Raw genomic sequence first — 15,179 nt, 5'->3', positions numbered from 1 at the left:
TAGCTAGTCACGAGTCACGACTGTTTCCGGAAAATTGTCGCAAATTTGTCGTTCAACCACATTGGTTAATGATGTCACGCACGTGGTGGAGTAATAACTTCTTTTAATGAATCTGTTTGAGATTTGTCCAATTAATGATACATTCTTTGCTATAAATTACAGACATGTCATCTGAGGACTAATTCTCACTTTTCTCAGTTATTTTGCTTTATTTCCAGATGAAATCATAGGCTTGTTCTTACGTAGCACGTACACACATGCACACAGTCTGTCTGGAGCCTGTAAAACAGACAAGTGGAGTGATACAAACAATGAAAGTCTGAGTTCTGTTGCTGGACTGTATTCTAACACTCTTGTAATGCTGCTCAGCCAATCCAATTTGAGGATCAGAACTAAAGGTTTTATAATTGTTAATAGTTTCTGATGAAGTCGTTAAATCTGATCAGGTTTACACAAACACAAGTTTGCCATATTTTAGTCAGAAATTTGGGGTGTCCTTATGTTGTCTTACTTTCTTGGCAGAATGAGGTCATCCCATGTTTTCCAATCCCACAAAGAATTTTCTGACTAGTAGGAGGAAACCTCAAAGTTCTCAGGTTTCCTGATATCTTAAAAAAAAAAAAATCATCTCATTTTATGGTATGCTCCTAGGATTAAGTAAAAGTTTACAAAGTTACAAGTATACCTCACAGTGAAACAGAGGAGTGGAGTTAAGCAACTATTTTTGGACTTGTTTTGCCTTTTGGGAAGGTGTAGAAAGACTAAAGTTCAACCCTCAAGAGCTAACCTCAGTCTGTTCCAACAAAAATGTATTGATGGTTTTTCTACTGTGGTCCGATGACCAGCCAAACACTCTATATTAGTGAATCAGTGGATCTAGATTTAGCTTCAGTATCAGCAACCTTTCTAACTTATGGCAACATCACAGAAACACAGAACAATTCAGGATGTAATTTAAACCTGAAAATGTCATTGTACATTTCTATTAAGCTTTCTAATGGTTTACAGTTGAGTTTCTTGTCCAGTGTGGGATCATATTAAACAAAACTGCTCAACTAACAGATTTCAGTAATAAAGTAGTAGTAGAGTAGTTCATCTAAAAAAATGTATTATCATTATTTACTCACCATCATGTTGTTTCAAATTTGTGAATTTCTTTCTTCCCTTTAACACAAAAGGTGTTTTTTTTAAGAATATTTCATGGCCATGATTTTTATATCATGAAAGTGAATGAGGACCGGGCTGTCATAATGACAAAAACACATGATCAAAGTAGTCCAATAACTTCGAATGATGAGCAGACTGAAATTTAACTTGTTATTCACTGAAACTTTTTATTTCTATTCTAACTCTCTCTGGAATGTTCTTGAGAAAAGTAGCAACGTCTGATTTGTGAACGAATCAGTATTCTGAGTCAGATCTTTTTAGTGGGTTGATGGATCCATTTCACAAAACCGGTTTTAATGATTCTTTATGAACTGATCTAGTTCTCGATTTCAACTCACTGTCTCGATTATCTACTCTCAGTGATTAACAAATCACTACAGGGGAAAATAATCAGTGTTTCTCACACAAAGCAATCTTAAACTTTCACCCCACCCCACACTTTAGTTTTAACACAAATTTTACACATACACACAGATTACCTTAAGCATTTTTAAAAGCATCCTTACGTTTTTTGTCATTCAAATTTGTGTCAATCAATGGTGGTTCTCATGATTGATTTCCTATCATTTTTTAACTGTATCACAGTCAAAGAAAATTGTTATGAAATGTTTTGGTTTATTTATTTGAATAAGCATAAATGAAGGCGGTGCAAACAAAAAGGAGATGACAGATTCAGTCCTCATTGACTTTTTTGACTTTATGGAAATGATTGGCCAGCATATTCTTCAACATTTCACCATATAGGCCTATTCTACAGAAGAAAGTCACACAGGTTTGAAACGCCACGAGGGCGAGTAAATAATGACGGTTTTTGAGATATCGTCCCCTTGGAATTATAAGGTTCTATCTGCATTCTGACTGGTTTTGAGATATTGAGCTTGAAAGTTTTTACATTCCATTCGACTGTGTTACAATAACCTTTTTATTTTCTAAATAAAAAGTTCCAAAATGTACACAACTTAAAAAACAACATCACATAATGTAAAGAAGTGGTCACAGAATAAGAATATGTGAATAACTCAATTTTGACAAAAATGTCAGATAGAACCTTATAATTCCAAGGGGACGATATGTAAAGCTGGCTTACTTGTGTTCCCATGATCCCTGGAGACCTGGTCCCTTGCTATACCATGATAGTTGTTCCCAGTAGAGAGCACTGACCCGAAATCAGCCTCAACTTTCTCAACCTCGACAGTTCTCTCAGGTTAGACTATACCAGTCAATATCTAACTCTTGTGAACTTAAAGAAGTTTATCCATTTGCCTAAAAGTGCTTGTCTTACTTCCCTAAATAATGACTTCATGTTTATAATCTTCATTCGTCTGGAAAACCATACACATTTTTCATGCTTGTCTTGTCATCTTATTTAGAAGATTTGTTTGCCAGCGTAATTCAATATGTGTATATAATGCACTTGAACCGTCCATAAATCTCCTTAAGCATATCCACACATAACCTTAAAGAGGTCACTTTTCTTTTCTTTGATTCTCCTGCCAATGATTCATCCTTGTCGCCACGCCTTCGACTTCCCACGTAACGGTTTCATCCTGACTGCGTAATATAGCATCACAAGCCAAGACTCCCCAAAGTCACAACCTCCATCCAGATACCTGGGACTGCAGTCTGCTGTCTGATTCTAGAAGGGAAGCTGCAAATGTGGGCAAGCAAGAGAGAATGCTAGCATTTTCAGCCATGGAGACCACAAGTTGTGGGAAGTGTGCATTTGTTAGAGAGTTTCAGCGGATTCTGGAGTCGCTATTTTGTGCAGGTTTGGGATTTTGAGAGGAAATTGCAGATCATGGCTGTTCGCCACAAACAGAGGTGATGCTTTCCATTTGCTTTCGCGGTTTTTATTTCTTGAAGAATAATTTTTACTGCAGTGTAGCCTATGTACATTTTCAAATGACAAACGGTGTAACAGGGTTGACCAGTGAGCTCTTGGTTAGAAGTTGAAGATGAACGTTTCGGTTACCTGTCAGCCTATAGTGTTGGAGGCAACTTTTACAGAAAAATGCATGCAAGGAATTCACAATTTACAATGAGCTATGCCTTTTTTCAGGGGAATCATTTTAAATGGCTTAATGTCTTTACCGTGGTCATTAGAGCTGCTAACCACTTGCTATAAGAGAACTGTTATGCTAATGTGCTGTTCCTTTGAGAAATGTTTCTGGAATGAAGCCCCATCTTTTTTAAGCTGACAGCAGCGCCTCATTGGCAATTCATTAACAGTTTAATTTCATTCTAGTGAAGGGAGAATACAAACAAAGTGGAGTTAGGTTACAATTCAGATGACGTATTTTAATTCTGGTTTTACAGACTGATACGCACTATGACACATTTCGGATATAGTATGATGTTGTACAAAATACTTTCCATCACCCAGATGTACGTCGCCAAGATGTCTTTTCAATGTGTTCATTTTCATCTGGAAAATAACAGTTTTAGTTGTTTAGTTGTCTGCAATTTTAGCAATCTGCAATACAATACAACAATGTTTACCTGTTGGGTTTTTGGAAGATTTCTTGCTAAACGTATGTCCATGGATACCTGGAGGTACTTGAAGGTACTGCTAGGGGGCTAAGAAGAAGATACACAATATAAAATGTGTTTTTTAAATCTTTGTGACATTTCTAACTGTAAGACAAACAAATGATCTGATATTCAGTAAATGCCACATTAAATGTTATTTAATGATTTATATTGGGGGTATCTGGGTTGGCTGAGGTTCTATTGTAGTATATTTATATACCATTCATATTTTGTAATTTATTTGTATATTTTCAGTTTCATTTTGATTAGAAGGTTTAGTAATTTTGTGCATTGTCTTTCTATAGCTTTATTATTATTATTATTATTTAATTTTATTAATTTTAGTGTGTCATCTTAAACATATTTATTTCACTTAGCTGCCAAGGCAACATTTCTAATTTTGGCTTAAGTTTTTCATCTAATATTACATTTGTCAATTTCAATTTTATTTGTAGTTTATTTAACACTACAAACAAACTAACACACGCTCCTTTTTTCCCTCTCTCTATTTCTCCCCTCCGTATTTTCTGTCTGTCAGGACACTGCACCAGCAGTTTGAGAGTTATAAGGAGCAGGTGAAGAAGATTGGGGCAGAAACGAAACGACAGCAGGCTGTCCATAAAGATGATGCACCTACCTGTGGCATCTGTCGTAAGACCAAGTTTGCAGATGGCTGTGGGCATCTGTGTTCCTACTGCCAGACCAAGTTCTGCGCCCGCTGCGGGGGAAGAGTGTCGTTGCGTTCAAATAATGTAAGGACCCGTCCCTTTCATTGCTTGTTTTTCCACATCCTCCATGTTGTCTTTCTCACTGTGGAGTCACTTCCATTGACACATCATTTATCATTTGAATATTACATTAGTTTAATTATGATTGCTTTAGTCGTTTACTGTTTGTAACTACATATCAGTTGTTTGGTTGATTCCCTTCTGAGGAATTTACTTAATCTGTATAAATCATAGAACTTAGAGGGAATGGCAAGTCCAAATTCAGAATGCAAACAGTTAATCTCAGTTTCTCCTATTCAAACAAGTCTACAGATTTAAACTGCGAAATCCAAACCGCCCACAGCTCCTCGGAGCTTTATAAAGACTCCGTTCTGTGAGTGAAATCTTCATTGACTTTGCTTAGCACCAGCAGGGTAAGGTGGGACCGTTTCCAGCAGCACAACATGCGAGGGTCTATTTTAAGAGCTCATCCTTGCCTGCTGTCTCTAAAGACACCCTCCCTCCTCTAGAGTGACTTACCTGAGATTGGACTCATCTCACTGGGCATGCTGAGGAACAATCTGCCTTAGTTCCGTCCTCCCCAGCTGGGTGAGGTCCCCTACTGTCCCTACCCAAAGTTTTCAATAAGGAATAGTAACAGTGGGACTCTGAAAGCAGTGTTCTGTGGATACGTATTTTAAAGCAGCTCAACCTTATAATGCTGTTTATATTATACGCACAGTATACTGGCACCATTTTAATAATTGGCCAGTATTGACAATTTTAAGCTGATATTGGATGTTTAGATTTAGATCATTGTCCAGCAATAACTTGTAGTGTTAGTTCGTCCAATAATGAACATTCTTTCATCAATTACTCACCCTCATGTTGTTCCAAACCCATATGACTTGTTCATCTTCTAAACACAGATGAAGTATTTTTTTAATGAAACATGAGACTCCTCTGAATCAAGTTTGTTCAGACACACTACAAACAATTTGTGGTCAATCATTTTTTAATGATCCTACAAAATATTATGAGAATATATATATATATTTTTAATATTTTAAATGTGTGGAAATAACAAAACACTAATTGGTTAAGATACAGGTGAAACTCGCTTGAAATATCTCACTTTGCATGTAATGAATCTATATAATATATTAGTTTCACCTTTTAAGTTGAATTACTGAAATAAATTCACTTTTGCACGATATTCAAATTTTTCGAGTTGCACCTGTATTTTTCTGACAAAAATATATTTGGCAGATACATGTTTTATTTTACAAAATTATAATTATGCAAAAAAAAAAAAAAAAAAGAAGCTCACAGGAAAAAGCATACAATGATTAGCAAGCAAGCAACTTTATTTATATAGCACATTTTCAAATAACAGACATTGCCCCAAAGTGCTTTACAAAAATTATGACATTAAAACCAACATTTAATATTACATACAACAAAACAAACATGACTTATTCAAGAGCTAAAGAAAATACATATGATATGTTTTTAATTAAAACTTAAAAGTGGCAATTGATGGAGCTGACCTCACATGGAATGGATTACACCATAATCGGTTGTTAATATTTCGGTAGTTCGCTCTTGTTTTTGGATGTGTTGTTCATAATAGGGCTGGGAGGTATCACGATATACTGTATGTCGTGGTAACGTTATAAATTGTCTATCGTTAGAGATTTTTCTGTATTGTGTTTATCGCAGTATGTAAATATATACGCGTAGCACAGCACTATTGATACTTTAGACTCATGAAACACATGAATGAGATGATAAAGAGCGGGACTAGCCTGGGAAAACCCAGACCACTTCCGGCAAATTTAGATTTGCTCTGCAAGTGGGTCTGGCAAAGAGCCCATTGAAACCCATTTCCAATCCGTCGAAATCGCGGCACCAATCAGAAACGTTGGGGCGGGCTTTACACGATGATGACGACAGAGCAGAGACGGTGACGCAGATTTTGTACATTACAAAGATGGATGCCGCCGTGGAACATCACAACATCACTCGTTCGAATCAGCTATCGCGTCTGTTTCAAGCGATTTAAAATGGTCATTTTCGTTAACACAAACAGAGAATTGCTGAGAGTCTCGAAATGTTTCTCCGTCGCTCTGCATACGTCATGTCATTCATCGCTCTGATTGGTTTTAGATCTATCCGACGTCCGTTGGTGACGCCCCTGTGGAAATGAATTGTCTATGGAGCTTTGCCAGACCCTAACTCAGTTACAACTGAGAGTGGTCTGGGTTTTCCCAGGCTAGAGCGGGACGTGCTTGATGTTAAAAAGAGTTATTAAGCGCAATAAGGCATGAATTGTGCGGTGCTTATACTGACCAATTGAAAGCAATTGTGAATTTGGGACGTGCTTGATGTTAAAAAGAGTTATTAAGTACAATAAGCTGTGAAAAAGAACTCAGTGCGGTATCAGTATAATGGATTCCTGCATTCATTATTAAAGGAACCCCTGCATTCATTATTAAAGGAACACTCCACTTTTTTGGAAATAGCTTATTTTCCAACTCCCCTAGAGTTAAACAGTTGAGTTTTACCGTTTTCGAATCCATTCAGTCGATCTCCGGGTCTGGCGGTAGCACTTTTAGCATAGCTTAGCATAGATCATTGAATCTGATTAGACCGTTAGCATTTCTCTCAAAAAAATGACCAAAGAGTTTAAATATTTTTCCATTCTAATATAGGAAAGAGAGTATAGTTCCTAGTCATATTGGCCTAGAAAATTGCAACTTTTCATTTTCTGTCAGTCTTAGTACACAATGTAACTACAGAAGAGTCAAGTTTTAAATTGGAAAAATATCGAAACTATTTGGACATTTTTTTGAGAAAGATGCTAACGGTCTAATCAGATTCAATGATCTATGCTAAGCTATGCTAAAATTGCTACCGCCAGACCCGGAGATCGGCTGAATGGATTCGAAAACTTTAAAACTCAACTGTTTAACTCTAGGGGAGTTGGAAAATTAGCCTATTTCCAAAAAAAGTAGAGTGTTCCTTTAAAGTGACAGCACCCTAAGATATATGCTGCTCCCTGTCATTAAAGTTAATCAAATAATAGAGAAAAGAACTTGCTGCTCTTGACTGAATACTTTTTGTAGCATTAATAATAATAAATGTAAATGTAATTCATGTAATTTGCTTCTTTGTTATTATTTTTAATAACAAAAAACAAAAACTATAGCCATGATATATATTGTTATCGTGACGAAAACAAATCTCTTATCGTGAAATAAGATTTTGATAATATCGCCCAACCCTAGTTTATAAAAAAAATGTATGACAGCCTGTCTAAAAAAGATTTTCACACAATTTGTCATGTTTATTGCATTATCACAAATAAAACAACGTATTCTAATGTTTTTTTTTAAAATGTATAGTAAACTCTGTTTCAGAACAGTCACATGGCATCCCTTGTATAATAATTTAACAATTTAATTTAACAATCCAGATTTATAATATTAACTGTTTATTGGTTACCACCAGCCATTAAAGGCACAATATGTAAGATTTTTACATTAAAATATCCAAGAACCACTAGCAAAGTGTTATATTTTTTTTACTTGTGTACTTACATTATTCCCAATTGTTTCCAACAATGTTCAAATCCAGAGAAATTTGTCATTTTAATGTCCTTCCACATTGCGTCTCCTGTCAATTCCGTCATGTCCGATGTAGCAGAGTTTAGATGTTGTGGGAAGAAAGAGGTGGGAACCAGCGAACATTTCACAATTTTAATAAAAAAATTAAACAAATACAAAAATGAAAGTATAAGCCAGCAGCCCCTCACGGACGACTGCTGGCCACACTAAACATAAATAAAACGTCACATAAAATCAGGCCTGTTTCTCTCTCGATCTCCAGTGTCGTCGCTCCTCCTTTTATGCCTCCGCTCCTCCGTGAGATATACGAAACCAAGGATAACGCGGATGTGGCGAGCAGGACGAGGTCGAGGGATGTGAGAGAACGACGTAAGACCGGTGGTGTGATTACTGATGAGCGAAACCTGCGCGACGCACCAGTCTCGTGTCGTTCTCTCACGTCCCTCGACTTAGTCCTGCTCTCCACATCCGCGTTATCCTTGGCTTCCACTTTTACTGCCGTAGAAACCATGGCAACACATTGAGTCTCATAAAAAAATGCAAAAGTAATAGTTGTAGCGTCTAGTACGCAACTCTGTTGTTGTTTCGCACAGTCGTCATGGTTATCATTTGCAGCAGGTTCTGTCGCCAAAATGCAAATGCAAAAAGGCGTTGGAGTTTTTCCCTCTTTTCCACCTTGCTTTTAAATCGCTTATGAATGCCCTTTAGCTGTAGTGAATTAGCGGCAATTCGGTGGCGGTAATTGCTTGAATAGTGGGTTCATTATTCTTTTTAATGAAAAACAGCAACACAACTGTACAATTAGAAAATATTGACAAATAGGCGCTTTTACATTTCGCTTTGAAACCAAATCTTTCGCCATCGTCTTGTCAGTCAGCTCGCCTCACTCATCTTGTTAGTCAGCTGGCCTAACACTCGTCACGTGATGAAATAAATCTGACTCCTGCTGCGGATCTGTGCTGCGACTCACACTGAATTGAGCCGACGTGTTCAGTTTTTAATTGTAGTGTCTGCTCTCTAACTAAACTAAATTATTTTTTTATTACTATAAAAAATCAAAACGGCGATGGGGGGCGGTGCCTTATTGGGCAAGTGATGTAATCGGTGTGTGACTGAACACCATGTACACCACTAACCCTGACTACATTGACTATCGCAGTAAGTTTAGTGTGTGTAAGAAACAGAAGTAGTGTATGTGCAGCCGGTGTATGGTAGTGTTTTTAAGCGTGTTTATTTATCCAGTAAATGTTTTCTGGCTCTTGATCACTCAGTCAGACCCACTTTTATGCTAATCAGTCATATCCTCTTCTGAAAATTATTTTATTCCTTCTGATAATTCTCACAGTAAAGATCAGTTTGTTTCAAATTCACCCAGCCATGCAGCACCCCTGATCAATCACAATCAATACCTTTGAAAGGACCAGGACTGCAATAGAGCACACCCTTCACATGCTGTTCTTGTGTTTCCCTGTTGGGGGCATTACAGGTACAAACTCATGTAACCGCAATCATCCAATGGATTTGCTGCAGACCTCCCAAATCAAACACAATTTGTATAACAAATATGATGCACAGACACAGATTCAGTGAGGCCTCACAGTTATGGACAAGCATCCTGTGAGGTTGCTTGGACCCCTCATCTGTGTTTTGTGACATTCTCATTTTAGTATGAGTGGAAAACCTGTCTAGAGGTGTCATTGTTCTGTTCTCACATTTCATCTCTAGCAGAGAGCCATGACCATTGTTGGACATGTCTGCCGTTACATATAAAAAACCCCATATCTGATCACATAGATAACATTTCAAGTTCAATATGTCAATATGTCAATGACAGTGTACAGTTCAATATGTCAGTGTTACATGTATTAATATTACAAGCATTAAAACATTTTTTAAATGCCCTTGACACTCTCAATGTCTATTTTGACGCACGAGAGAAAACTGGGTTGCTTCACTAACACTTTCCCACCTCCTTTCCCCTCCACCCACTCTTCCTTCCCTCCCTCCATTTCGTTTTCACACACTCTCTCTTTCCATTTCTCACCATTTATTTTCAATTTTAATTTCACACTTTTTCCTCTTCCACCTCCAACCCCCCTCTACCTCTGTTTGCTTGTCTTTCACTCTCTGCTTCCTGGACTGCATGACTCAAGGAGGACAAAGTGGTTAGAGTTTTTCTTTTCTTTTTGTTGTGTGCTCTACTAATGTGATTTGAGGGAAGTGTTACGTCTGAATGTGCACAATCACTGGACTGAATGGACTAATGCCATTTCTGTTGCTAATATAAGTAGTTGTGTATGTATGTGTGTGTGAGTGTGTGGTTTGAATATTTACCCACATGCAAAACCTTCAGTGAAAAAGTGAGTTCATACAAAAAAATATCCCATTAAATTTACGGTAAAAAAAGGTAGCTGTGGTTGCCAGAAATTCACTATAAGAGATACTGTGACAATGCTTCAGGTGTTATGCTATGGCATTTATGTGCTCAACTTATAACCATATATATCATTTATTTATATAATGTTAATATAACCACTTGAACTACCAAAATCTGCTTTTAACTTATAATGTACTGATAAGCACCATAATAATACAGGTGGCATAATATAAAGCCATGTTAAATCATTGCCTGTCCATAAAACTTTGCCAATACTCATATATCGATGGTTCACAGGGTCATACACACAAAGACAAAAGACCATCAGGGTAACTCAAATAACACTAAAATAATGCAATAAACATGAACTAAATTACTGAAAAGGTAACACATTAGGAAACAACCTAAGAAACCTAAAGAAACAAACCTATTTAAATAAATGTAATTATATGTCATGAATGTACATCTGGGAATGTCTTTTTACTGTATTTCACTGTAAATTGCACAATAATTCATAGTTTTTAGTTGCAAAAAAAGAGCATTGAATTTTACTGGCATTGTCACCTTATTAAACCTCTGTTGTTGATTTATGTTGCCCAAAAATTCTGTTGATTTTTTTTTCTGCTATATTGAGCACAAACAAAATTTGACTAATGTTGCGCCCATTATTTGTCTTCTGTTCATGCAAAGTGTCTCATAGGGAAAGACAGGGTAAGACATTCTGAGTATTGTAGATTCTGCATGGGCCACCAATTATTTGCTCATGAGAGCCAGCTAATAGGATACTAGCATGTGTTTGGCTGAACCCCATCCCCCTCCCTTCCTTGTTGCTACCGCCAGGGATGCCGAAGTAGTTGCCACAGCAAGGGGGTTAGGGGAATAGGGTATTTGGATTTGTTGGAATATTGATGTCTCACAACTGGTTGCTCTTTAGTCAAATGGGTTTAACTTAAACACTACGTAAGCTGTGCTCTACATGATTCTCAGTAGAGACATGATTCCAAACATGGAATGGACTCCCTTTCACTTAAAGTGCTACCAGTGATGAGAGAATGCTTATCTGTGCATGTTCACTGCACCTGCTTGTGTCCTGGGACTGCAATAGGCATGCCACGGGGTGAAAGTTAAAGGTCAAAATTCAGGGTTTTACCACGACCAATATGTCATATTCACAACTCACTTTGTTAGTATTTATGAAAGCACTCAGAGAGAAATACTTACCCTGCACTCCAGTGGGCACTTGTGACTTGTGTGTTTTTGTGCTATTATGTGTGTGATGTGTTGTCTGTCAGGTGTCTTTGTTTATTACTGTGTTTGTGCTTGTCGTAACTTTGTGAATGACTAGTATTGGTGTTGAATTTATGCTGCTGAAATAAAAATATCATTCCTTTCTTGTTTTTTTTAGCATACTACTGTGCTTAGTTCTAATGAATCATGTCGTTAAAGAGCTCAACTTTAAGCTGTATACTGTGGATGTCTCCAACAGTGTTGACGCTTATCTGAAAGTATACCTTGTTTTTTCGCATACATATAGGATGTGCTTACAGCCCAACGTGTAGCCTTTGAAAGTATTCTTCATTTGACATCGTGCCTGATCCCAGGCGGCTGACACATTAGAAAGTTTTATCTGTGTCCAGTGTCTGCGCTACTTCTCTCCAGAAGTTTGGGCTGAACAATTCATCAAATTAAAACTTAAATCGCATTTAGTGTGATTATCAAATCGCAAACAATTGTGAATTATTGAATAAACATACAGTCTGCTACATGTTTCAGAGTGAAGTGTGGCACTGTGTTCATTTTCATATGAGAAGCTCATGATCTGGTGTTTTCAGTGTCTATGAGAAGCTCTGTTCACAGTAAATATTGCTCCACACAAACTTTTCTCTGCATATGCTCCGTGTATGAGTCGCTCAAATGTGCATTTCACGAGTTTGTGTGCCCATGTAATCTGAGCGTACATGGTAAACAGTTTTGGCTTGCTGTCCGCTATGAAGGGGCCCGGGAGTATTTTCCACTTAAGCTCCGATTTGCCCCCCAAAATTGCAAAGTATAATTTGGACAGCAAACAGTATTTACCGAATCGAAATGCTTATAGCTATTTAAGTGATATTGGCATGTGTAATTCGGTTTAATGGTCCAGAAGGCCCCCCTAAAACTGGGAAAGAAAGTTAAATAGGAAGGAAAGTTAGCGCAGCTCCTGTTGGAGTTATGGTGGGGCACTGCAGCGGCAGTATAGAGTTAAGCGGGACACTGCGGTGGCAGTATCAAGCTCCTACGGGAGCTGTATTTAGACTGGAGGTTTGTCACTGAGGTTGGAGAGTTTCCCGCCACTGAATCCACAACATGGAGCCTAGAAATGAGAATGTGATAAAATGTGATACTCTTATTATGGTCTTATATATCTGCATACTGTTGGGTACCACATTTCCAAGTAAATACAATACTTTTTTTAGGTTTACTTTAGCTTATTTATTGAAAATGTTATGTTTCAAGAAATAAAGTTTCAATAAACTAAACCCCCAAACCAACCCACCGGCCCACCTCAACTTTTTGATTTGATGATCCGGCCCTCGAATGTAGCTAGTTGAATAGCCCTGGCCTACTGCATCCAAACGGTAGGCCCACACTGCCATTCGATCAGGACACCCCATTGTATATAACGCAAAGCTCACACAGCATTCAAACCGGAGAGCCCACTGTTTTTATCCATAACTCACAGTGCATTTGAACGGGAGAGCCCACACTGCAATGCCGAAGGACTTGCTGCGTTCACACCATGTCGTAACTACCGTATATAAAACTCTGTATGCTTTTCAATCGCTCTCGCGGTCCTATCAGGAAATTACGAATTTTACGAAATTACGACACCCTGAAGTGGTGGACCGGCAGGGAATAATTGAAAACGATTTTCGGTGTGCAGACGCGAACAATGCCTGGCCGCATGCCTTTGGGGCGGACACTGCAGCGTGCATTCCCTGGAAACCGATTTGTCCCGAGCACACTTGGCGGTGGGATACAGACATCGATTTCCTGATGGCTCTCCAGAGGGAAGGCTCTTTTGGTTTTGTTCTCGACACCCTGAAGCAGAGAATCGGCAGGGACTAATCGAAGACTATTTCCGGTGTGCGGACGTGAACACTGCCTGGCCGCAAGCCTTCGGGGCGAACAATGCAACGTGCATTCACTAAAACCAAATTTGTTCCGAAGTGCACTCGGTGGCGACTTAGCCCTCCTTCAAACAACACCAAATAGACAGGTCACATAACAGGAAGCTAATGCTATTGTATGCTGGCGTCCCATTGTAGCTTCCGTGTATGCCGTCTGTGGTAGAATTTTCTTATTTCGCACCTGACCTACATGTAAGTCTACCTGGGTCTCGTCTACAATCGACATCCCCGTACGTCTGCAGTCGACGTTAGTTTATCTTGGTCTCGTCTACAATTGACTTCCCCGAACGTCTACAGTCGACGTTAGTTTATCTGGGTCTCGTCTACAATCGACATCCCCGAACGTCTACAGTCGACGTTAGTTTATCTTGGTCTCGTCTACAATTGACTTCCCCGAACGTCTACAGTCGACGTTAGTTTATCTGGGTCTCGTCTACAATCGACATCCCCGAACGTCTACAGTCGACGTTAGTTTATCTTGGTCTCGTCTACAATTGACTTCCCCGAACGTCTACAGTCGACGTTAGTTTATCTGGGTCTCGTCTACAATCGACATCCCCGAACGTCTACAGTCGACGTTAGTTTATCTGGGTCTCGTCTACAATCGACATCCCCGTACGTCTGCAGTCGACGTTAGTTTATCTTGGTCTCGTCTACAATTGACTTCCCTGAACGTCTGCAGTCGACGTTAGTTTATCTGGGTCTCGTCTACAATCGACATCCCCGTACGTCTGCAGTCGACGTTAGTTTATCTTGGTCTCGTCTACAATTGACTTCCCCGAACGTCTACAGTCGACGTTAGTTTATCTGGGTCTCGTCTACAATCGACTTCCCCAAACGTCTACAGTAATAATATCTTTATACTCTAGCTCTGCGTCTACAGTCGACAACTGGCTTCGAGTTCGTATCCCTAACTTGTTCCCCTAACTAACTTGCTCCGCAGCAATAATAACTGACAGACTTCAGACAATGCCTTCGAATATGCTTTAATGACGGCCGGAGGATCTCAGACAAATTACAGAGAGAATCCCCCAGTTTCTCCCCCAGAATCCCCCAAAAGGAATCCAACAGTTTTTATAGGATAGGAGCATGGCGAAAATGACATGATATATTACATGATTTCCCAACAATTTGATTGGTTCTTCATAGGCAAACCCTTCTGTTACTTGGTAGAAGCAAACTCTGTTTTCTTGATTACTTCATAATCACAAGGTTTCAAACCTAGATATCTGTCTAGTTTAATTTCCCATAGTTGTTATTTTTACACTCACACACTCAAAGTCACGAGTTTTCGACCAAAAAGTTTGGAAACATTTAAGATTCAAAAGCATATGAATGTTGTTCCTGCAAGAAAAATAAATGTTGGTTATGATTAATTAAAAAATCCATCACACGTCACATTGTGATTGGACTAGTTTCAATTATACTTCAGACGCGCTACGCTACGAGCGTAAAGTGACGTTAAGTGTCGCTATCTCACTATTTGATATATAGCCTATATAAATATATACAACGCATATATAATAAATAACTAGAGACAACAATAATATTAACTATGAATTAACTTTAATTTAATGATTTGTAAGTACTTTATTACTGCATA

At 38.4% G+C, this 15,179-nt stretch overlaps 1 protein-coding gene across 2 annotated transcripts in view; it reads left to right on the top strand.

The window, feature by feature from the left end:
- Positions 1 to 15,179, top strand: part of rims1b (regulating synaptic membrane exocytosis 1b) — an 81,305-nt gene that overhangs the window by 9,962 nt on the left and 56,164 nt on the right. For both annotated transcript variants that reach the window (XM_079616663.1, XM_079616660.1), the window contains exon 2: positions 4,235 to 4,448. In XM_079616663.1, coding sequence (XP_079472789.1) covers positions 4,235 to 4,448 — 214 coding nt within the window. The remainder of the gene's footprint in view (positions 1 to 4,234; positions 4,449 to 15,179) is intronic.

Source organism: Phoxinus phoxinus (genome assembly GCF_949152265.1).
Source record: "Phoxinus phoxinus genome assembly, chromosome: 6".
NCBI classification, from domain to species: domain Eukaryota; kingdom Metazoa; phylum Chordata; class Actinopteri; order Cypriniformes; family Leuciscidae; genus Phoxinus; species Phoxinus phoxinus.
This window is presented reverse-complemented; position numbering and strand designations above follow the sequence as displayed.